The following is a 26,342-nucleotide window of genomic DNA, read 5'->3' as shown; positions in this document are numbered from 1 at the left end:
TAAATTGAATATATCTTCCTTGACAGTAGATCAAGCCTCATCAACTGCAGTTCAAGCCACATAAACTTCAGCTCAGGTAATCAAACTATCAATATCACAAACGTGCTATTCTCTTTGATATTATACGGCAAAGGCGGACATCAAGTTTATTAGAGATTTATTTTTGATTGTTTGTTGATATAATTTTCGTTAAAATTAAACAAAATAACATGTTTTAAAACAGTTGTCCGGATTTCGATCCAAAAGTGTCCGGATTTAAAGACAACACTTGCATCAGGTGTCCGGATTTATAGACCAGACATGCTTCAATATTTGAATGATTTTCAAGCTAAAAACATGGTTTTTAACAAAAATTTCATCACTCTCGTGAAGATCTCGTTTTAAACAATGTTCAAAACACTACAACATTAAGGATTTTCCAAAACAACACATTCATATTAGAATATGAATATTTGTGTTGACTTAAGCGTCCGGGTATTGATGCACCACGGTACTATTTACCATTTTCCTGGATTTGAACACCTCAAAGATCTCTTGTTATTTTTTTTCTGGGGAATGTCCCATTCTGAGGAATGGTTTTCTGGGGAATGTCCCATTCTGGGGAATGGATTTCTGGGGAATGTCCAATTCTGGGGAATGGCGCTCTGGGGAATGTCGTTCTGGGGAACGTCATTCTGGGAAATGTCGTATAATCATAGGAGTGACGTCACATGTTTACAATCAAACTTGATATTTACATCAGTAAAGAGCCTGCCTTGTTAATTTTTATGCTACGATGGTCCTTTCCAACAGGTTTCCAAAACATTTCTGTCTTATGACTCGATTTCTCCGTGAGTCGATGGTCCTTTCATACATCGACTCAGCGAGATTTGACTGTATTTTTTTTTTTATAAAAATAGTGGCCCAAAGTTACCCTTACGACTAATGTTTCCCCGAACGACGGCATTACGTTATATAAGGTCTGATCTTTCTCTAGTCTCTATGCCAACGCTAAGGACGGAATAGAGGAGTTTGACTGCCTTATATGGAGATAGTTGTTTTTCTATCAATGCAATAAATAATAAATAATATTAATTGATTTAATAGTTGGAAATAAATTCATGAAAGCGATAATTATTCAATAAAATTTTGACTATTGATAAACACATATTGATGAATGTAAATGCAAAGAGATTGTCTTCATATTATTGTTTTTTTTTTTTATTATTTGATTTACCGTGGTGCATCAATACCCGGACGCTTATGCCGACACAAATCTTCGAACTCGGATATCAGCGAGTTGTTTAAGAAAATCCTTAATGCACTATTGTTTTAATTATTATTTCAAGCAAGATCTTCACGAAAGTGAGGAAATTTTTGGTAAAAACCAGGATTTTAACATTAAAAATCATTCAAATATTAGAGCATGTCTTGTAAATCCGGACACCTGATGCTAACGATCACTAAATCCGGACACTTTTGAATCAAAATCCGGACATCTGTGTAATAGCATGCAATATTTGTTTAATTTAAATGAAAATCGTATCAACACACAATAAAATATTAACATTTAATAAACTTAATGTCTGTGTTAGCCCTACAATGTTAAATACATAGCACGCTCGTAATATTAGTGGTTACATTACCTGAGTCTAAGTGCTTGTGGCTTGAACTACATTCGATGTGGCTCGAACTGTTATTATGAAAGCAATACACGATTTTTTTTTTCACAATCAATAGAATTCCGATAACTCACTACGCTTTCCATTGTTATTTTTCAAGTTTTCTAGTATTTTTCTTTCCGGAAACTCACTTACACTAGTTAAACGTGGGTCTTTATGATAATGTCCGGGTCTTCAAACATTGGCTCATATTCCCGGACAGTCTATTTATGCACCGATAAATATGTATTTCCAACTAATTTAACAACAGGGGAGTTACCAAACTTTTAAAACATCTCTTTTTCAATACTTATGATTGACACTTTCTATAAAAATATAGTTCACAAGCTTTTTATTCAACCAAACGATGTTCGCGCGTTTACCGATCGTTTACTCTGAGTTAAAGTTGAACCACGACGAAATGACGTCCGACACGAACGATTACCGTGCTGCATCAATATCCGGACACTTAAGCTGTCACAAATGATTAAGCCGCATTTTCAAAATATTTCTTTTCGAATTTTATGAAATATTTTTATGTACCAAACAGTTTAATGATAGATCTTAGAGAGAATGATGAATTCTACGATAAAAATCATTATTATGTCATGAAAATGGTTAAAATACAGAAGCTTGTCTTGTCCTTAAATCCGGACACTTCAACAAGTCTTGTTTATAAATCCGGACACTTTTGAATCAAAATCCGGACAGCTCTATTTTAGCGTAGAATTTGCAAATTAAACCATGTTGAGGCTTCGAATCCAACAGAGTTTAAAACACTTTCAATAACTTAAGCAATGCGAATACAATATAATCATTTTAACATTTAAATGTAAGTGAAGTTTGTAGTTTGATTACCTGATCTGAAATGCCTGTGGTTCGAACTGCAACAATCACTGATTCATTTATTTTTTCTGCCTAAAACGATGCACTGCATTGTTCTTGTTATTCAATTTACATGTTTATAACATGTCCAAAGCTTCCTTTTCAATATCTATTGGTAAATATGTTCCTACACTATCAAATTACACGATATACAAGCAATGTCCGGATTTAAATACACTTGTTTCCTATGCCGGACAGCTCGTTTTCACTGTTTTAAATATACCATTTTTATGAAATGTGTTGTCACTGAACTCTTCAACTATCACTTTGTAAACTTTTTTCAAGAAACACGACACGAATAGATTCTTTTGAATGCATTAAAGTTTGCTAACTATTGTAGGTGCGTTCGTTGAAGCAATCACAAAAATCACCTGTATCGCGAAGAAAGGGCATTCAACTGAAGCAACTTTTTCGTTTTTGTTGTTATTTATTATTTGGCAATGGTAACTAGATTATAAATGAATGTTAAATGATCAGCAATGTTTATAGAAGAAGCTAAGAATTGAAACTAACATATTAACATTTAATTTAGCTCTAAATTAATGAATATTACAAGAGTGTCCGGATATTGGTACCGTCCGGATTTTGATTCACCACGGTATTTGTTTTTATTTTTATTAATTATTTGACGATGATAACTAGATTGAAATGAATGTTAATTGATGAGCTTTGTTACTAATAAAGGGAGTAAATGAAAATTTAACGTATTATCACTTAATTTTTACTACAATTTATTTATATAATCAAAGTGTCCGGATATTGGTACCGTCCGGATTTTGATTCACCACGGTATCAATTGCCATCGTTTTCCACTTTCTGAAGCATCTCAATTCTCTGCCATATCATTTAGCTCAGGCCTGCGCAACCTTTTTGGCTCTTTTTTGACATAAATGGTTGCCTCGTTCGCAGTAATAGTCCAATCTGAACAATTTGTACCTCAAATGAAGGCTTGTTAATATATCTGACTAATCCATTTATACAAATTTGACCTTACATCAATCTTTTCGCTACAGATGCAGTTGAGTAGAAAAAACCGTGCGGCCCGCAGGCCGGACTGATTTTTGCCTTTGCCTGCATCGCTGGCAAATCGTTTAATATAAATTTGAGTTTTTATACATGGATGATCCATGATGGATCAATTAGATGCAATACCAAGCTTTTATTTGAGGTACAAATTTCTCAGATCAGACTATAATTGCGAACACGGCAACTATTTATGTCAAAAAAGAGCCAAAAAGGTTGGGCAGGTCTGATTTAGCTGAAGTCTTTTACTACTACGTATACCACCTATTTTTCGATCAATGACAAAGGTACGAATTCCGTATCAAATAAATTCTGTTTATATGTATTCATACATAGCATACATACATTGCATCATTCGACTGTACCGAATCGTATTCCTCTTTCCTAACGGAGTGACCAAATGTCCTAAAGCTCTAAACATCGATATTACATCAAGTCGTATACAGGGCCGCCTTCGTCCTCTTTATTGGAGCACGGGTCGAGCCAAATGACTACAATGTTCTCAAGAAACGAGCGGGTCAATATTAATGACGATTTTATTGGATCCACCCCCGTTACGCTGGTTATCATTTCCCGAGCGGGTCCTTTGAACTGGAAACCATGCTCATCGAGTTTGCTATCAATACGGCATTTGATGGTATGCAAGAGGCGAACGCACGGAAAGCGTATCAATTCGGAGCGGTTCGATTGGTAAACATTCATTGCATATAGCGTCTATATGATCCGAGTTATGGCCGGGATATATTGACCAACAGTGAGGAATCGATACTGTTTCACTGAGCTTTCTTTCATGGCTTTAATGGCATGGCGTTGATGAATGAAGCTTGATGTTAGGATATGAGCACGTTTTATGATTTTATTCGATAAGTCATTTAGAGAAATCATTGATCGTATCTCAGTCCCTAAATTCCAAAACAATAATACTGAAATATTTATTGCACATCGCAATATCGTGCTGTGCGGACACAAATTCTTTTTGCTAACTGGAAGTAATCTTACTTTTCAATGGTACCGTGCACCCTCGCCAATTTGAACGTCTAATAACCGTTTCACAACGGTCCATTGCTTAATAGCGGGGGTGAAATTTTAAAGTGTTCAGATTAAAAGCGGTCAAAGCACCGAAGGTACCCGGTAAGTTGATAATACTTTTTTCTTACTATTTGTAATTCCTGTTAATCCTTTTTCGATTCCTATGAGGACTTGGGAATTTCATTTGTTCGTTGGACGCGTCGTCTAAACTGAAATTATGTTGAAATGAAATTTTGGGAGAAAACCTCTTAGAAGGTCATATTTTCCATTCCAAAAAAGTAGGTTTTAATTCTGTCGCTAAACGTGGCAAGTAGCCTATGTTGGGTGTATGAATTTTCTAAATCATTAGTGTCATTGAAGGATCTGAATGCGTGAAATGCAGCGGGAAATAGAACATTTTTCTACAGTAATTTTGGGTTGCCTTAGCGACGGGTGTTTTGCTATTCTCAAGGCTTTTTCCTACAGCAGCAATGGGCGTGAGTTTCACTGGATTCGATGATTGTGATTTGCTGTGCTTGGCTACTGTAGAGTGAATTCCAAGAAACCTTTTTTCGATTTTTAAGCGGCATACAGTAGTTTCGACCACCTAGACGTATGGAAAATAATGAACGAAATTTTCAATAGATCCAACCAAGCAAAGCAACGGTTGATAAATGTCCAAACGGCCGAATATTTGAAAAGTTGAAGGCAAGGCAGCAAACATCGATCTGTTGGTGAATGTGTCAAAGACAAAGTACATGCTAATAGTCGGAGCTTTATGTAATTTTCCTATGAAGCATAATGATAGCGTTCGAGGTGGTCAAAGAGTTTGTCTAAACTAGACCCCTACTGAACAGAGTAGTGTTTGGTCCGTTGAATCTGTTGCTTGCTCTTTTGTGGGCGAGCGACGGAATCCGGATCAATTGTGGTTGGTTTGCGTAGTAATCGCACTATAGGTATCGATTATCCGTGTAAATGCTTTCGTATCCATTTCAAATTATATCTTTATCGTTTACCAAAACGAAACCTTTCCCATATCCAAAATCCCAGTGCACATTGGTCCACGGAACGAAATTAAGTGGAATAAATTAATAACTTGAAAAATATAAGAGATAGGGTTTTGGTGTATTCTGAACATTTGTTTGTCTGGTCAAGGCGCGTTATATGCAAAAGTGTCCTAAGCGCCAAATTTCATAGCTTTCGAAATTCGCTCTCAAACTTTTTTATTTATAAAGATACCGCAACAAAATGTTCTACAATATTGAAGATTATAGAAAATATGAAAACTTTGTAGAACATCATTTTTTTCTATATCTGATAGTTTTAGAGATATAGGTCAATTTAGAACTTTATGGTCAAAAATCGGTTTTTCCTCAATACTAACGAAAATGTCAATTTTCCAGGCCTACTATGTTCTGAAGAGTTTTAGATATGAGCAAAATACACATTTTCTCTGAAGACGTCAAACCTCTAAAATTTTCATATGAAAAGATATAAGCGTTTTTGTAGTTTTTTCATCCACTTTTCCAAGCGTAACATTTCAAAATGGCGCAAGTGAAATCAAAAACTTTCCCCGTTACTTGAATAAGCATATCTTAAAGTGCATTTTAAGAAAATTTTGTGATAGTGATTTTTGATTTTCTCTAATAAATGTGTTCTGAATTATCCCTTAATTTTACTTAGAAAACAGATTTTTTCAACTTCTTGAGATTCTTATTCAATTACAGTCGAACATTTTGTAATACATTCAAAAATACTGAATCATTCTTAGCATGAACAAGAAGATTGTAGATGTTTATCTTCCCTTTTTTTATTCATATCGTTAATAATTACAGAGATTTTCGTTCTTTACCATACAATACCGTCAATGGAAGGAAAACTCGACGAATTTAAATGAAATCCTGCCAATATAAGTTGAAGCTTTCACTAGATTGGACAATGTCAATGCAGTTGCATTCCCTTTTTGTAAGTTTGTATAAGTGTTTTTTGAACTAGACAATACTTAACTATGTCAATTATATGCACTCGGCCACCGTATGAATAGAACATTGGAAAATAAACATATGATTAAAATCTCAAAAATATTAAAAACTACTTATTTTCGTTTATTTATAACCTTTACTAATCCCTCATTTAAGGTGTTTATAGAACGAAGCCACACCTCAAATTTTCAAGAGCACAAGACTTGAGAGCCAAACAGCGCTCTACGTTGAAAATTTATTCTATTGCTGGCCACCACCAGCAAGGAAGTAATTTGATTGATTTTTAACGCGAATTGTTGTCAGATTCTCCTGTCTTGTGCACTTGAAAATTCTAAATTTGGCTTCGTTTTATAATCACCTTAAGCGGGGTACATATATTTATTTTTAGTAGCTCTGAACTCATTTGTACTAAGTAGATAAAAACCCGAATTGAGTACAACACCATTTAATTCCACCAGAGTTTGTATCCTTCGACAGATACGCGTATTTCGTACCTCAACTCAGTCTTCAGTGTTGTGTACTAGTTCAAACTTATACAAACCTAAAAAAAAGTGAAAGCTTTAGCTTACATTGGCAGGACTGCATTTAAATTCGTCGAGTATTCCTTCCATTGACGGTATTTTATGGCAAAGAACGAAAATCTCTGTAATTATTAACGATATGAATAAAAATAGGCATGATAAACATCTACAATCTTCTTGTTCATGCTAAGAATGATTCAGTATTTTTGAATGTATTACAAAATATTCGACTTTATTTGAATATGAATCTCAAGAAGTTTAAAAAAATCTGATTTCTAAGTAAAATTAAGGGATAATTCAGAACACATTTATTAGAGAAAATCAAAAATCACTATCACCAAATTTTCTTAAAATGCACTTTAAGATATGCTTATTCAAGTAACGGGGAAAGTTTTTGATTTCACTTGCGCCATTTTGAAATGTTACGCTTGGAAAAGTGGATGAAAAAACTACAAAAACGCTTATATCTTTTCATATGAAAATTTTAGAGGTTTGACGTCTTCAGAGAAAATGTGTATTTTGCTCGAATCTAAAACTCTTCAGAACATAGTAGGCCTGAAAAATTGACATTTTCGTTAGTATTGAGGAAAAACCGATTTTTGACCATAAAGTTCTAAATTGACCTATATCTCTAAAACTATCAGATATAGAAAAAAATGATGTTCTACAAAGTTTTCATATTTTCTATAATCTTCAATATTGTAGAACATTTTGTTGCGCTATCTTTTGAAATAAAAAAGTTTGAGAGCGAATTTCGAAAGCTATGAAATTTGGCGCTTAGGACACTTTTGCATATAACGCGCCTTGACCAGACAAACAAATGTTCAGAAGACACCAAAACCCTATCTCTTATATTTTTCAAGTTATTAATTTATTCCACTTAATTTCGTTCCGTGGACCAATGTGCAGTGTTTTCTTGTGGAAGTGCAGAGGACTCCTCGACTTCTATGAAGCAAGTTACACGTCAACATTTCCTTCCCATCCTCAAATTGACCTGCATTCGGACGCAGCCGGCGCCGGTATTGCTTGTTATAATAATGAGAGCATCAATGTCTGTTGGTTCCCTGTGTAAGTACAGCTGTTCTTGCAATAACGGAGTAGCAACTGCGGGCGGTCAATCATGCTCATGCTCACTAGATCCCTACTGAACATTACGTGACGCTGACTTTAGCCGTGGAATGCGGAGGTGCGTGATCCATAAAAGTCGGGGCTGCTTTGAGCTCCAGAAGAACTTACAGTCGAAAAAGATTTGTTCCCTGCATCAAATGTATCATCAGACTACCAAATACTCATAAGACCGGTAGTCAGCCATGGGCATGAAACATAAACTATTCTAGATTATACCCTGCAAGCTCCTAGAGATTTCAAGCACCGGGTGCTTAGGATCATCTTCGATGCCGTACAAAAGAACAGTGTGTGGCGGAGACGGACGAACCACGAGTATTGTGAAGGTAGTGAAAGCGGAAAGGATACAATGGGCAGTAGAGTGATGCAAATTTTGAAATTTTTGCTCCCCTATGCTTAAACGACTTATATTATGGTGCATAGCACCCTCCCAAAGTTTGAAATGAATCGGAATAATTTGATATGTGCACAGGCCATTTGAAGTTTATATGGAGATTACTATGGAAAACGTCATCATTTTGTGTTCAGCACTCAATCTCTTCGTCATGATGTTTTATGGAAAAGTGAACACAATCTTCTCATGTAAAATCCTTTCTGCTACAACTTTGCCGAAGACCACATTTTGATTGGACGTCAGGATTAATTGCTATTCATAATCATAAACTGGGTATGCATTTTGCATGCTGAACCAACTGCCCGGTAGGCAACAGTGGTGTTCTTGGTGTGTAGCTGAGACGAGACTCGCGAAGTCGGTCTTCTTTTTCTGTGATTGCTGAGTTTTTTTCTTATTCCCCTTTGTGTTTATACCAATTATGCGCATGCTGTTCAAATCCTCACATGAACCTCTCAGTAAAAAATGTTTGAGTTTGCATCACATCGAATCATAAATAGCCGTTTGAGTGAAATTTCATGCCAGCAAACGTAGCAGACATTAGAAATAATTAATCTTCTGCTTAGATTTATCAGCAACTTTGGAAAAAACTGCTCCGCCGACTGAGGGTTTTAATAACAGTTTACTTTGAACACAATACTTTTCACTTTTTCAGCCATAAAAACGGTGGGCTGCATTTGACGTTTCGTGAGAGGGGAATCTGGGCTTCATATGACGTTGATATTTTTCCTCTTCGCGAGTCTCTCTCAGGTGTGTAGAACAGATCAAAGTAATCCAGGCTACTATGTTCTACAGCGAAAAAGCAATTGAATGATCATCTCAGCATGGTTTAGACTTTGTTATCAATAATAACAAATTATCCTTACGTCCCATCAAAATGTGGTCTTCGGCAAAGTTGTAGCTAGGAAGATTTCACATGAGAAAAGTTTGTTCACTTTTCCATAGATTATTATTTCAAGCAGTTAAAGGACTGAATACAAAAGCTTTTTCATTTCCATAGTAATTTCCATATTAACTTCAAATGGCGTGTGCACAACCAAATTTCTTCCAAATCGCTTCAAATTTTGGGAGAATGATTTTTATCATAATTGACACCGTTTAAGCATAGGGGAGCAAACATTTCAAAATTTGCATCAGTCTAATGAGCAGAGTATATTGCAAGGATACCGAATAACAATCCTGAAAAAATGCTTGCTTTGGAAGGCACTCCACGCTTTCTTGTTAAATCGTGGATCAAGTCCAAAATCCACTTGGGCATAAGCAACGAGAGGAGAGATGCGTGCATGAATCGAGCGTCGTGGCGGGAAATAGTTGAATCAATTTTATCCGTTTAAGTGTTGACTAAGTAAATAATAATCGTAAAATAAATAATTTGTCGTGCATTTATATAAGTGTTCCTTGTTTCCGAGTGCCAAAACATTTTTTCAACTTTTTCACTACTTGAAATCGAAATCAAATGAAGGAATCTATACAGTTATTTGGTAGGTATTAGTATATCATTCATGAAAGTCGTTAAATGTTCCAGAGAAAACCGTGGACCTTCAATGTTTGGCAAACATGTTAATTGTCATTCCCCAGTAACAACAACTTTGAATTATTTTTCGACATATTCTTATCGTTCGTTACTTTATTTTATACATCACCAGGGAATTTGATCCCTAGTTTACTCTTCGTATGCATCGGTAGAAGTGAAGGCCATCGATCGAAAAATATCTCGCTTCGTAGTCTGTCAGTCGGTTAGCCTGGGACGAATGGCTTGCATGGTATGGGTCGCCTATTCCAAGGTTTCCAGATAATGAAATAAGCATTAACGTTTCAGCCCATCCTTTCCCGGCTAATCGAAGGATAATCGTTTTTGGTCAAGCCTTATCTTCTTTGACCTTGTATGTATGGATATAAAAACTGTGAGCCCCATTCAGCTACATTGACAATGAGAAATGAAACTCTATTTGATAATGCACATTTACACATCAAAATATCGTTGTTTACGACTAGGATAAAACGAATAACTATGTACAAATGAGCAAGTTAAAATTTGCTAGCATTACTAACGTTTTTTCCCCTAGTTCCCCTAATTCCTAGAGATTTGAAAGTGTAAGAGTTGTAGAGCAATGTGTTGGGGTGATGGATTGCTTACGATTATATTACATAAGATTACATTTGGTCTCAGATGTAGGAAGCAATTCGATAACGTTCAGATATCTATGTTGAACAGTTCGTTCAAAAACAGACTCAATAAGGCTTCTAACACACTACGTGTGCAATTGAATTTTGTGTGTCCCGAAAATGTAATTATTTTGTTTTTGCAGGACAACTCTTGGAAACCCCTTATAAGGCAGTGGCAAACATATCAAAAATTTAAAGAAGAATGTATTCGTAAATTACAATGGTCTTAACAATAAATAATAATTCTATTAACGTAGTTCTATTATCGATGAGAACTCTCTTACAGTTGAACTATACTCAAATTTAAACAGGTTTACTGGAACAGTTAAAAGCTAAAAAAATATTTTGAATTTTAATAAACTTGCTACAAAAGGTATTCTTTAGTTAACAAATAATATAAATCAGCTCTAGTTGTAAAGCATTCTTAGACCTAATAAAAAATCCTGATACATTTCTTCACTTTACCATCCTTTATTCTAGCAATCATTCTAAAGTTTGGTTGCCTCGGTCTTATAAAGGGGTAAGATATTTAATATTCACATTGTTTTGTAAACTTTACCCTCAGTAGTGTAATAAGAATTAATCCAATTTTAATGTATTCGAACATTTTTGACCAATTGTTGGCGAATCGATTCTGGCAGATGTCATACAATCAATTTGAGGATGAACCTTATTCATAAATCTACGAATGAACTCTGCTTACGTCTGTAGATATGAAGGCCTTCCCTTGCAGAAGATTTTAGATAACCGTAAACAATCGTTGGTTTTGACATATTTTATTGAACCTATTTGGCTGTAAACCTTAACTATATTGACGTTAGATTGTAGATCTCAAGGCCATCAAGGTGTTAGCCCACATAAGTGTAAACCTTATTGATTTTTCCAAGAGATTACTAGTTTCATTTGATGTGAACCTAGGGCCAATGGAGTTTTTGGATAAAACTAGAGAGCTGAAAGAATATATTGGTTTGAGTCTGTCTCAGGTATGAACCTTATTCATTAAGCTTTGAAAGATCTCTGGTCACGCGTGTAGATATAAAGATGAAGACGTTTTTGGATAAATGTTAACAACTGTAGATTTCAAATCTTTATACTCCCGTGAATCGCAAGTAAGTCCCATCTGCATTTTCGTCAAAATTGAGTTGAGTTCAGTTTTCAACAGCTCTTCCAATGCTCTTTCAGCAGCACTAATGAAATGATATAATTTGTTCGGAAAAAATAAGAAAAAAAAAAAACAGCAAGTCAAATTGTCCCATAATGAAAAGTAACCGCATAACAGTCCCACTACAGGCTTTCGTACCGTGGAACACAAAAATGTAACTTGTTTTGATCATTTTTATATTTCTCTCGGAAAGGGAAAGATATCGTAGTGAAAAGCAAGTTGTGAAAGTTTCATTAAGATTGGAACATATTACAATCCTGTGGAATTTTTTGAATATTCGTATGGGAAACGAGTTTAAAAACTTCACAGCCCATTTTCTCAATGCCTAATTTTTACAGATGGGACTGACTTGCGATTCACGGCAGTATAGTTCATGATAATAAACCTTCGAGCTCTTTAGTGGAATACCTATAAGTAAATGAAAAACCGAATTTAATACTATACCATTCAATTCCATTAGAGTTTGTATCCTTTGACAAATACGCGTATTTCGACCTCAATTGTAAGACCGTCTTCAGTGTCGTGTACTTGGATCAAGTTAAGTCGAGTCTTGTACACGACACTGACGACGGCTTTACAGTTGAGGTTGAAATACGCGTATCTGTCAAAGGATACAAGCTCTAAGGGAACTAAATGGTATAGTACTGCATTCGGTTTTTCATGTACTTATCTATAGCACATACTTGGTTAAATATTCATAAATTATGTGTATGATAAAGTTCTTCATTTAGGTGGATTGTAAATTTAATATTGCCATCCTCTCAGGATTAATGTGATTATCCGAGTCGGTATTGATGGAAACCCAACTGTCTTTCGATGAGTGCGAGCTATATGTACTAGTCTAATATCATCATTGCGTAAGGGATGTTCATAAATCACACTACTGAGGTAAAAGGTACCAGAACTCTGTTACGTTTTTATAGAATCAGTGAACGTGATGATGGTTCAGTATGTCGCTACGTGTTGTGATTATGTATATGAATTCGATAGGATAACTGCTGCTCATATCAAAATCTCACATGTGTGTATACAAAATGCTACAAACTACAGGACTGCAGACGGGATCATAAAAGTGGTACATTACAAAAATTCCTCCTCGTGTGGTGGCGATGGACCGGAAACCGACAGCGTCGGCAGGTTCGAAAGCTTTGGCGTTGGTCTACTGTTGGCGTTGTCGCAACTACTGCTGGTGGCTTTCGGATTGCTACTACTGCTGCTGCCGCCGCCGTACGGAGTGGGGTTTGGTTCTTTGTGGCATTCCACCAGTTCGATCGAGTCCTGGCGGGGATCGTTGCAGTTGGCACCGATGAAGTTGTTGTAACCGTTCATCGTGTGGTTCTGTTGCTGTTTACTCTCCTCGGATTCCCACTCGGGATACGCGGAGAACCGACGCTATAAAGAATAATAATAAAAAAGATTTTTAATTTACAATTCGTTAGAATTGGGAAACAATTAATTTATAGTGAAATTAAAAAGATTTTGTGGGGCATATGTAGTGTAGCATACCCTGGTAGACATAAATGACAAAGTAATAAAAAGTGTTGCATTTTAACTGAACTTTTTATAATTATTTATCTGAACAGTTTCTAATTTGATCCCCGCTGATTTACAAATCGTTCATATTAAAAATGGCTTGAACGTAATTTAGCGGGAAGCTATCAAGCAAGATGGAATGTTGTGTAATGTAACGCAGAATCAAAACAAAACAACCAGAAATACATTTCTTCGTTGTGCGTAGGGTTACTAGAAGTTAAAACTCAAAAAGAACCTTGATAATTTCCATGAGTTAGCCTTCAAATAATGTGCATGCTTTTCATTTCTGTCATTACGTAAACATTCTTAAAGTCCTTTTAAGAATATTGTTCAATAGTTTAAGGACATTGTTTTTGTTATAGTGTTGGATGTTATGTTTATTTGTAAATATAAAATTCATCGAATTAGTACAATTTCACTTAACAATTTTTGATTCCTTTATTTCCATCAGCCATGCCATAAACGAAAATTCTCACCTCGCTACTGTTGTTCAAATAAACATCCGTTTAGTTAAGGTGAAAGTTGATTGAGTACGAAAACATAATGTCGTCACCCACTCGAACTACCCACTAAAGCACCCTCTCGAGCCACCCAATAAAACGGAGCACAGTGTTATGTGCGCTGGCCATAAATAAATCATCATGTTCCATGTATATCTCCATCCACAGAATGAAGTAATACAATGTATTGCATTTTGTAGTGGAAATATGTTTTTTGACCAAAATTATAAGCAATTTCTACACCATGCATGGTTTTGTTTATATTTTTGACAGTTTTCTGCTCTCTTCTGATTTTTTGAATTAAACGTAGTGTATTTTCATTGTTGTTATTAAATTGTATCCTATATTGTTTTTCTCATGCATAAAAATGTTCTGCAGCACTTGTGATATTGCGTACAACTTTTGATTTTTTTTTAAATTGTAGAATACGTGGTTGAAGCAAGCGTATGAATATCCAAACAATTAAAATTCCAGGCATAAAAACTGACATCACTTCCAATCAATGAGAATTGCATAAACAATATTGGCTCAGAGAATTCGCCTTCCGGTGCGTGAAGAAGAAGTGATTTGGTAGTGAGTGATATATTACAACACAAATCACGCAATACCTACGTGTTTGCGTTCAAAAACTAATAAATTGTGGAAAACACATAATGGAATGCTTTCAGTTAAGCAACCAACCCTCTACAATAAGGTTAGTAACTTCAAATAATCATTTTATGTGATCGCTCTCGAAAGCACTGTGAGAAGTGTGGGAATGAGGAGCGGAAAGTGAAGGGGGAAGTGAGGTGCCATATTAGAGGCCATTTTGGTACTCAAGCAACTATGTCATTAAAAACACAAATTTATCATGTATAATTTGTGTATCATGTATAATTTGTGTACGTGCTTAGTTTATTTTGGCTACTCTAGACTCAATTATTGCAAATGCTTTGAACAAATTTGTTACACAGTGTTTTGACAGTGTGAAATTTTTACTACTTTAAATTGATGTTTAACTTATTTATTGGCAGTTTTTAATGTAAGTGTAGTAGTTTTTTTTTTTTCTATAAATGAAAACTGCATTCCACAACCCGGGGTAACATCAATCAGATTTTGACTATTGCCCTAAAATTTCATTTGATAATCGAATGTTGTAAGTTTTATATTTTAAAAACAAGTAATGGTTCCCATTGTTCGTACTGCCTACTGTATTTTATTTTTCTGAAAATTTAACTGATTTTTTTGATACTTTATGTGATTTTGATGTTGTTTCAAGTGTTTTTTTGTTAAGCTTATTTGGGGTTACATTGATCATCCATGTGAACAATATTCTGTAATATTGAAAAAATCGCTACTTACTAAAATCATGTCCCCTGAAGCCAAAAATGATGGCCAAACCAAAGACACACCTGGGACGGACCTGGCCAAACTCTAGTAAAGCATATACTTTACGAGTTATTTTATAATTAAAAGCACATTCAACCACAGAATACGTCCAAATATTCGCAATTTACTTAGGTAAAATTGTGCATTGTGTAAAGTATTTCGTTAGTTTGTTGATATGAAAAAATTAATGAAAATCTTAACAGCGGAATCGTTTTGAGCGATTTTTTTTATTTGTAAGATCCGCATATTCCTTGTTTATATCACTCCCAGAACTCACGTGAGGCATGAATCTTTGGAAGTGACAGCCATAATCATGAGAATAGTTATTTCGAAAAGTTGAAAACAAAACTAAATTTACACAAAATCCTTAATTTTTATAAGCTTATGAAGGTAAGAAAATATGAATTAAAAATATTTCAACCAAAATGTTGATTCGATCGTTTTAAGAGTAGGGTCATTCCGATCAATGTTACTCTGTTTTACGTTACTTATGCTCGGTGAATAAGTTTGCTAAATGTTTATTCCCAACATACAAAAAGCACCAGATTTTGTCACCCTATTTTTGCGGACAACTTTTTGCTGACAACGTGTCGTTATCGATTTTTAAATACCGTCAAAATTAATATGCATTACTATGCATAACATAGGCAAGAAAGAACCTTATGAATGGTTAACATTTTGAATGAGAAATCAGAAATGGTTTGAAAGAGGGACTGACAAAATCAGCTCATCCCTTTACCAAGTTTTATTATTTCATTTTGTTTTCAACCAGTTTATTTATAACCATTAACGGACTCTCATATTAATTAAGAACAACCGTTTGATGCAGCTTACTAACACAACGTATAACAATGTTAATAATTTAGATTAATTGCGTCCAAATTTAACCTAGAAAATAAGATTGTGGACTGCCCTAAGGATCATGTAAATATGATTGAAAAACACACAAATGTTAAGGTACTGTATCTTAAGAATAATTCTAGATTACACTAGGAAGTTCTACAGCATTTTTGTAATGTATGTTTAATATGATTGAATCAAATTGAAATTCGATGAATGCTGGATACATTATGAATTTTACCTTTGATGGACGTTTTATGGTATAATCCAAAACTTTTTTTTGTGAAATCTACACATATTCAATTTTTTTATCAGACGTTTTGCTAGATTTTCTTAATTATGGAAATTATACATGGAAAATATGCGATTTCATTGTAACAGTGATAAGAGTTTCGATAGTTTTCCATTGTGTTTATACTGAAAATTCTAATCCAACAGCAACAAGAAACTACTGTCAATCAACCAACAACGGTTTATCATGTTAATGCATTATTAGTACTTCCATCAGAACGTAATTTTAACCTTAAATTTATGCTCATTTCAGTTCCTTTATCATTTGAAATATTTTTCTCTTGAAGTTATTTTTATGATACAAATCTTGAAAAATATTGCTCCAACAAATTTAAATTTTTAAAGCCGCTTTTCACTGATGATTTAATTAAAGAACTATAACTGTTTAAAATAAAACTATATATGAACAAATTTTCCAGTCTCTAATATCCATCGATTTCCTATGTAATTAAAATATGTTGCAGGCTTGATAATAGTCCCCAACATCACAAGAGTTCGATAACATGCCTTGGAGCAGCGTGCAGCCTCGCCACTTTCTAAGGAAGCGAAAAAATACTAAGCAGAGACGCAACTAAAAACTAAGAAGAATTCCATCAAAAAAGAGTGCCATTACAACTCCACAAGGCCTTTTTTATTCGGACGGGTCACTCAACAGTTCTTTTAAAGTGTGAGTAAGGGTGAGCATAGAAACAAGAGATAAAGAGAACCAGAAAAAAAATCCTCACATTTCGATGTAGGGCAAAATGGTCCAAAATGCCACTGTAAGGATTTGTGTCGTTTTCTCTTAATGAGATCTACATTAAAAAACGACACGGAAACCGTCTTCAGCCATTTAGCATGCTCCAGTGGCACAGCCGCGAAACATTTCTGACGAAAAGTTTCAACGGCTGAAGCGGGAATCGAACCCACACCCCATGACACTAAGCGCTCACTGCCTGACGACACTAACCGCTCGGCCACGAAGCCCCATTTTTACATTTTAACGCCATTCGAAGTCCTAACAGTAACTATACAATACTTGCTAGCTACCACCATGAAAACATTTTTCAGATTTGAGTTTATTTTCGGTTTTAAAATTGTGTAGAAAAATTGTGGTGGTTCAAAATGACCAAATGAATGGGGTAGAATATCATTTAGTATGGATAGCCAAGTTTGGGTTCACCCCTCAGTATGGTGTATCGTGCAAAAGTTTGGGTTCACCTGAACTTACTTCAATCTGTGAAATCTCAAACCAATCATGTACGCGCCATTATTTGCGCTCAAAAAAGCTTTAAACTAGGGAGTCGATGCCGATTATGGACCCTTTGCGTATTATGGACCCCCTACAGAAAAGCATAAAATTAGCACTCAAAGCAACCTTATTCCTATGAAAATCCACCGGGGGAACTTCGATTGCATTGTTAGTCAGCAGTTTCCGGCAAAATATTTGGTTTGAGGCGCATAAATACAGGTATTTGAACAATTTTGTAAATGAAACCACACAAGAGGGTCCATAATACGCATTTCCAGGTGGGTCCATAATAGGCTCGTCGGCAGCGAGCCGGATTACATGGGAATCAAATGGAGGGTCCATAATACGCAACGTCAAATTTGTAAACAATCCTATTATGGACCCCGGGAGGGTCCATAATAGGCATTCGGACAACAGTTTTCCAAATGCATATTTCTCTGGGAAAATCGTATGATTTTGTATGTTGCATGGGTGTGCTGTGAAGTAAAGACATTGAACTTGTTATTAGATTCCACAAAACGTATATCTGCCTGAGATATAATTGCGGAAAGGCGTCGAGAATGAATTTCAGCTACTAAGGGGTCCATTACTAGCATTGACACCCTATTAAAATCGGTTGAAAAATGGCAGAGATATTGACAAAAATGATGTGCGTGTGGCTCAGATGAACCCAAACTTTTGCACGATTTGCATCATACTGAGGGGTGAACCCAAACTTTTGCACGATGACTTGACTGACTGTTTCATTGATTTTGAATACTTTCCAGATTTTTCCGCCAAAATTTCGTGGTGTCTCATCAAAGAATATAAGATTACGATTCTAATGACACTTTGATTTAAAATTTTGGTCGACTCAATTCTGAGGAAATTAGATATGATTTTTCAGTGTGTTTTTTGAAAAATGTTACAACTTTAAGTGAAAATTTAGTACACAAAACTAAAAAAATGTTTTTGGAAAAATACATACGAAGTAAGAATAACTGCCTTTCGAATGCGGCTTAAAGAGTTTGAATTGGACTTGTAATCACGGAGATATAGATAGAACACTTTTGTATGTTTTTGAGGGGGTGAACCCAAACTTTTGCACGGGAGTGTATATTGAGTTAAGCTCCAGTTCACGATATCAGTTAAAGTCTACTTAGTTATTTTCTAAACATCCGTTCAATTCAATCATACCTATTAAATACATAAAAACATTTTCAATTCAATTTTCGTTCACGTACATTTTTCATTTGTTGAACACTAGCATAACATGATGGTTTAGGTTTCATCAGCAGTATTGTCAGATTTTTTATTTTCGTACCAAACACCTATATTGAAATGGAATAGTGCATTACACAATATAGTATTGTTTATTGCTTTAAATATCTGTTTAATAGTTATCATTTAAAAATCCTATAATGGTGTCTGTTGCAATGGTGAAAAATGCGATTCAGTAAAGTATAATTAATTGCATCCCTGACTATATCCAGAATCTTTTATCGAATTTCATTATCTTCACTATGGCATCAATGCCATCACCGTTTGTTTGTATTAGCGTTGGGCGATTTTGAATCGATGTTCCGAAAATCGATGTTTGCTTTCCGATTAATCGATTTTTTGAATCGATGTTTGAACCACCTAAAATCGAGTGAATCGATTCTCTTCATTCGATTCTTTGATTCGATTAATTTTGTTGAAATCGTTAAATATTTCCTAGTGAGTTTGTGGAAAAGAAACCATATTTTGAACTTATCTTGAAGTAGTAAATCTGCTCGATTGATTTTCGAAACTGATTTGATTGAAAGATGTTGAAATTGAATGCAAATGCATTTGGTTTCATTTCAAGCTTTCTAAATGTCATCCGATTCGAATCGATTCGAAAACATCGATTCAAAGGATTCGATTAAATCGGTGAATCGATTCGGCAATTCAAATGTGAATCGATTCAGTAACATCGATGTTCTGGATAAATTTGCCCAACGCTAGTTTGTATACATCATGATTGAAATTACGCATCGACTGCCGATTTATCTGGAGTATAACCTCAATCTCGCGATTGATCCCGAGGAGGGAAGGATAACTCGCCAATAACTTATGCATACCATATTTTGGTATCATAACACAATTAGGTATTGTTCAGTTATCAATACCTCATTTTGGTATTATAATGGTATTTGAAAAAAATGTTTAAAACAATTAAAAATACTTCATTTTGGAATTCGACAGCTATTGGGGACTGCTGGAGGTATTGAACTAGTATTGAAAAATTTCACTTTTATATGAAAATCCATCAAGTATTATTTAGGTATTACAATACCTGATCTAATTATCAGCTTGGTATTTGTAGAATATGCAGAAGGTATTATAAGAGGTATTTTACCTCTTATGCAGGGCTCATTCATACCTCATTCAGGTTGTAATTATTTAAAATTATCTGTTATGGAATACCTCAATTTGGTATTCAGTAGTTATTTTCTTCTGCTCGGGATGCTGTACCCGAGCAGAAGAAAATAACTACTGAATACCAAATTGAGGTATTCCACACCAGATAATTTCCAATACTTACAACCTGAATGAGGTATGAATGAGCCCTGCATAAAGCGAAGTATGCACCTCAACAGAATAGTAATCGCCTATCTCGATGCGTGGAAAATTTCTTGCAAGAAATGGTCAAGCAAGGCATTTTTCTTTGATCGCAGTACGCAGATGAAAAGAAATGTCATTTCAAATGGAGCTCACTGTAGAAAATTTCTTGATCATTTCTTCAGCAGAAATTTTTACTTTTCTTGAGCGGAACAGCATACTTAGCTTAAGCGAAGTATGTACTTCAACAAAAAAGTAATCGCCTATCTCGATGCGTGGGAAATTTCTTGCATGAAATGCTCAAGAAAAGCATTTTTATTTGATCGCAGTACGCAGTTGAAAAGAAATGTCATTTCAAATGGAGCTGACTGTAGGAAATTTCTTGACCATTTCTTGAGCAGAAATTTTTTACTTTTCTTGAGCGAAACAGCATACCTAGCTTTAAGAGGTAAAATATCTCAAATAATATCTCATGTATATTCTACGAACACCACACTGATAACTAGATCAGGTATTGTAATACCTCAATAATACTTGATGGGTTTTCATATAAAAGTGAAATTTTTCAATAGTAGTTCAATACCTCCAGCAGACCTCAATAGCTGTTTAACACCTCAATGAAGTATTTTTAATTGTTTTAAAGATATTTTTCAATACCATTATAATACCAAATTGAGGTATTGACAACTGAATAATACCTTATTTTGGTATGATACCAAAATATGGTATGCATAAGTTATTGGGGAGTTATTTGTTCCTCCTCGGGTAATGGCGAAGGTATTATACAATAGGAGAAGCCGCTAAAGTCTATGGAGTGCCGAAGGGGACGATTCAGCCCAGAGTGGTTAGGGAAAGTGCTTCGCGGACCTAACCCTGTCCTCGCAACCGACGAGGAGCGTAAACTTGCAAGTTGAATGATTGCGGGAGTAAAACGGTCAACATTTAGCGATAATCGTTCAACATTAGGTTAAGATGGGTTATGTATGTGTTTAACATTTGGGTATAGAACTATCTTTTTAAATGTGTTTTTTTTTTTATTTCAAAATGGACATTACAGTGCCAAAAATGTAACAGAAATAATGGTAAACAATCATCTACGGTGTTGAATGCTTTTTTTTAGCAACCTTTCTATCAGAATTTACATAAAAATCAAATAACACAAAAACGTCTATCTTAACCGTTCAACATTTGGCGATTTGCCCTATCAGTTGCTGATATGAACAGCTTATCTCACTGAACATTCCTCATAGGTCAACATGGACTTTTGTGAGCCGAAGATTAACATACTATTCCAAGAACTGTGGTTCTTCAATAGGATTTCAATCACACTCCCATCACCGGTATACCCTACTCACCTGTCGTTCAGCGGCGGACACGTTTTCGGCGCTGCGTGCCTTCCGGCACAGAACCGACTGCGAACCGTACCGCCGGATAAACTCGATCGAGTCGAACCCCCTGCCCTCGGATGAGACGAATATCGCCGAGTTGATTCGTGCTCTTGTGCATCGTGCCGATATGACCGACGAGGGTTCCTCCGGCCACGGATGAAAAGGCTGCTGCTGGTTATGCGATGGGAGCCGAAACATTCATTGCGCGGACAGCCGTCGATTGCAGATTCCATGGATTTAAAAATCGGATTTTGAGAAGGAGAAGAGAAACAGGCACTTTGGTTAGGATACACCACTTCATTTACAGATACTTTGATTTGTGAAGTGGCGAATATATACTGAGAAATATACAAAGTCATAGAAAACTAGAAGGGCGGAACTTAATTACAGAACATAAAAAGCTAGGTATATATGTTTATTTATTGAGGACAGCGGTCAAATATCTAGAACAATTATTAGGAGCATAGATAGGAAAGCGTGTTCGTGTAATGAGAATATAGAGTAATAAATGTAATAGAAGCAATCATGGCTACAGTTCTTACAGATTAACGTAAGCGAAATTACATTAATGAATTTGATTATTTTTACAGTGAGTATATGATTGTTAATTAATCAGCTAGTGCTACATATTCAATTGTAAACTAAATTTCCTCAGTTAAACAGTTCCACTTCCTATTGTATTTACAATTGTTTGGGAAAGACTTACTGATCAGCTCTAACGCTATAGAGCGACAACAAAATTATCGATTAAGAACGATCCTGGATTTTATCGAGAATCGGATCCTGACGCAAATATAGCCTTAACTTTTCTGAATTAATATATTTCTAGTTTGAAACGCAAATTGCGCAGGCACTACCTTCTTCGAATTGAATGAATCATTGTGCATGAATTAGTGGCTATCCAATATGGTATTGCCCAATGAATCTTCATTAAGATTCCTAGACTTTTACTCCGAATATTGTTCTTATTTTTTTTCTGTCTCTAACCATCGTTAGAAATTTAAAAATAAAATATATTTTAGCTTATTTAAAATGTATCCTCAGCTTGATGTCACTCAATAGCTGCGCGTTTACCACTACGGCTATCTGGGTTCCAGTCGGTCTACAAATGCCAATATATGTGTGTTTGAACTGGAAACTCTGTGTATGTATATAATTATGCTGCCAAAGTAACAGTTTGGAATGGTAATATAGAAATTGTAACCCTATAAAACTTATACTGCAGTTAAAGTCGTTTTTTATAACAACATTTTATTTTGTCGTTCTAGCTCGCTAGTAAGAATGCAAAAAATAACACAAATTCGAGGCGATTATTGTGGATAACGAAAGATTATCCTCCGAACACAACAGACCAAGACGATGAAAAATGAAACGAGTGAAAAAAGTTTTATAATGTGTTCTGTGTTGACTGCTGTGTTGGTGGAAGATTAAGCGAAGTGTTGTGCGTGTGCGGATGGTGGTGGTGGCAATGGCGATAAGATCTTTATAATAGAGCACAAAATAACAATGCGAAAACGTGTTTTTCAAATATGATGAAACTTTCTGGTATCCACTTTCGACACGATGGCGGTGCTTGTTGCAGTTATTCAAAATGCTGTCGTCAAGTTAAGCACGGCTCTGTCTAGATACAGTCTGGAAGATGAACTGACTACAATAATCGTTCAAATCTGTTGTTACGGGGGGTGTTCCACGATAAAGTTGTTGTCATTTATGGATTTATGTTTGCAGCTATACAGAGAAAAGAATTGCTCACTGTTGGGTATGCAAATACCTTGGATAGTATTTACAGCAATATCCAAATTATAAAAAACAAATTAAGCTTGTAACCGACCTAATATTTCAATGTTAAATATGTAATTTTCTTAAAGCATCTTAAGCTTTAATGCGCTATTACATATAATTAATGAAAGCATTTTAAAATGGTATTGTTTTAGGAATTAAAAAAAAATTGGCTTGTACCTTTGTTTGATATTATCTAATGTGCGTTTTAACCATTAATTGCGCCCTAGAACATTATTTATTCGAGAAACAATTCAACGCAAAACAGAACCAATCTGTCTAAAGAGAATGTATTAGCAGGGGATAAAGCTTTGAAAAAACTGTGTTTATTCGTACACAAACAAACGCCCTTGTTTCTTGGCGTGTGATGCCCATTGTCCACTATCATTCTTGTTTTTTAGTGTCCTACCCTCCGTTCTCAGTCAGGAAAGCTAGGAGTGTTCGCTCCGGAACGAATAGAAGTGCTACGGTTTATTCGTTTTCAACGGATTGAATATCCAACGATGGAGGACGATGATTTGCAGCTGAGACAATATTTGCTTGTTGTGCTCGCATGTGTAGGGTGGATTATGCTTTAGTAACCCGCTGCTGGTTCTTTGAAACCGAAACTGTGAAGGTTTTGAGTAGGATATTGAAGTTCGCCATTTCTGGACAGCTTTGCAAAATAATATTAAAACGTAACTTGCACCATGAGTAACTTTTCTTTAAAAAAAAAATTATTAGCAATCCTTCTTCATAATACCGTCAAGCTACCATTCACCGTGCATTTCAAAAAAATTTGCACTTCAAAAAATTATATAACTTTTCCTAATAATTTAAAGCGTATTAGAATACCACTACGTAGCGTACAATTATATAATAATTCAGGGAAAAATCTAAAACTAGTGATGCATAACTAAAAATTACTCAAAAATTATGTTTGAAAATTTCATGTTAAGGTCGCCTCGTACCGTTCTATGTCACCATTTACCGTGCACACTAGTGCACCATTCACCGTGCGTATAGATTTCGCCATGATTTAATTTTGTTTCTTGAAGAAACGTTGTTGATGGAGCAACTATGTTGCTAATAGTGAGCGCACTCATTTTTAAGTCTGTTCAAATCTTCATTTACAATAAAATCCATAAAAAGTTTAAAAATTGGCTAAATTTTTTTTTTTCATTTAAATCGTTATAAGAGATTTGACTGTAATGTCCAAATCATTCCATATTCACTCAAAAACTAAATGTGAAGTAGTTTAATGACGATATAACAATAAATCTAATATTACCGAATAATTTCATGCCTTTTACACTAATGCACGATAATAGGAACCATACATACTGAGAGGGATCCATTCACCGTGCATTTGGGTTTCGGCTGAAACACAATATAAAATTCTAATTTGCAAAAAATCTCATTGCTCATACGATGAAATACATCTTACATATAGTATCCACAATGAAAACTTGTTGAAATTTAGAAAAAAAAACATACTCTATTGGTAAAATGAAAAATGTGAATTTTTGGTGTTTCTACTAAGAGTGTTGAAAAATCTTATTATCAAACAGAATTCACATGATTTTTACTACATAAACTAGGTTTTTCAAAATGCTTTGTGACAAAAACTACACACCAAAAAAATCTTAGATTTACACGTAACGTAATTTTAGCCTCAATCATGCAAAGCCATTTCTCATGTATTATTCAATGATAAACCCTATAAACACATCTATTATATACAACATTGTTACCAAAATCCTTAATATTGAACGCAAAACGTCTTCTCTCGAAAAATGTTGCATGCAAAACGGCTCGGTTTACATGATTTTCACGCTGAAAATTTAATCATAAATAATGCACATCAAATGACAAGCCGTCGATCCATCCATGTGCATTATTTTTGACAGAATATTCAGCGTAGAATCATGTAAACCAAGATTTCTTGTTTGCAATTTCACTTCCAAGATGCAAGAAAGCATGCAAGATTGGCGAATGTTGGATGTAAGATCATGAAATTTTTCAGTTTCACTCAAGATTGCAAGCATTATATAATGCAATGAGACAGTTTACATTAATTATCGTTGATTGTTCAGTTGCAACTCCTTTTACATGATTATCATAAAAAATTACGTGCCATGTAAATTTCAGATTTTTTTGCTGTGTACTTCATTTCATCAGTTTTATGTTATTTTGCTGATAAAAAAATTATTTGTGAAAATTGTATGAATATTCTGTAGTAATTTGTAGGGTCGATGTACCAATAGCCGCATAGCTAAGAACAAAAATTCGTATAAAAACGAAAAATAATGCTAGCGTCATTATTTTTACATCATCTGATAGCTTTTTATCTTGGTTTTGTGGGAAAATATAAAACCTACGAAAACTCAAATGTTTGTATTTATTATCGCGTGTGCCACTATAGGAATACATGTGCCTATAGTAGCACTATTTCTAATTTCTGTTCCTATAGTAGCACTAGCATCACGGCATCGGCAAAATACTTATCAAAACCGTATTTTTACAAAACTTTTATATTTTTCCTACAAAGTGTGGATCTTAAGCTTTCGTTTGATGTAAAAAAAAAAGTTATTAATTCATCTATTACTTCGTATAATAAAAAATAGTTTCTCTCAGTAGTGCTACTATAGGAACAATAGGTTTACTATAGGCGCAAGGGAGCTCAAATTTTAAGCAAAAATATTTTTTTCGATCATTTTTGGAGCACAATCAAGATGTAAATCAATGGTACATAGATAAATAGGTCCTGACCTTCATGTCAAAAAATATTATGAAAAGATTTATAGCAAAACGGCCGTGAAAAGTCACTAGTGCGACTATAGGGGACTGTCTACTAAGGGAACACCGACCCTATATGTGCACGGTGAATGGAGGCCGCACGGTGACTGGTGACTTAACGGTACTAGGTTTTCATTGATACGAGCCCTACTCACTATAGCATGAG

At 34.9% G+C, this 26,342-nt stretch overlaps 1 protein-coding gene across 4 annotated transcripts in view; it reads right to left on the bottom strand.

The window, feature by feature from the left end:
• Positions 1–26,342, bottom strand: part of LOC5569059 — a 288,587-nt gene that overhangs the window by 10,684 nt on the left and 251,561 nt on the right. For 3 of the 4 annotated variants that reach the window (XM_021843203.1, XM_021843206.1, XM_021843204.1), the window contains 2 exons: positions 21,587–21,790; positions 12,988–13,295 (listed from right to left, as the gene is read on the bottom strand). In XM_021843203.1, coding sequence (XP_021698895.1) covers positions 12,988–13,295; positions 21,587–21,790 — 512 coding nt within the window. The remainder of the gene's footprint in view (positions 1–12,987; positions 13,296–21,586; positions 21,791–26,342) is intronic. The other variant, XM_021843205.1, reaches the window with a different exon arrangement.

The sequence above is a fragment of the Aedes aegypti genome, chromosome 2, assembly GCF_002204515.2.
Source record: "Aedes aegypti strain LVP_AGWG chromosome 2, AaegL5.0 Primary Assembly, whole genome shotgun sequence".
Lineage (NCBI taxonomy): Eukaryota > Metazoa > Arthropoda > Insecta > Diptera > Culicidae > Aedes > Aedes aegypti.
The sequence above is the reverse complement of the archived record's forward strand: the minus strand, read 5'-3'. Positions and strand labels throughout refer to the sequence as shown.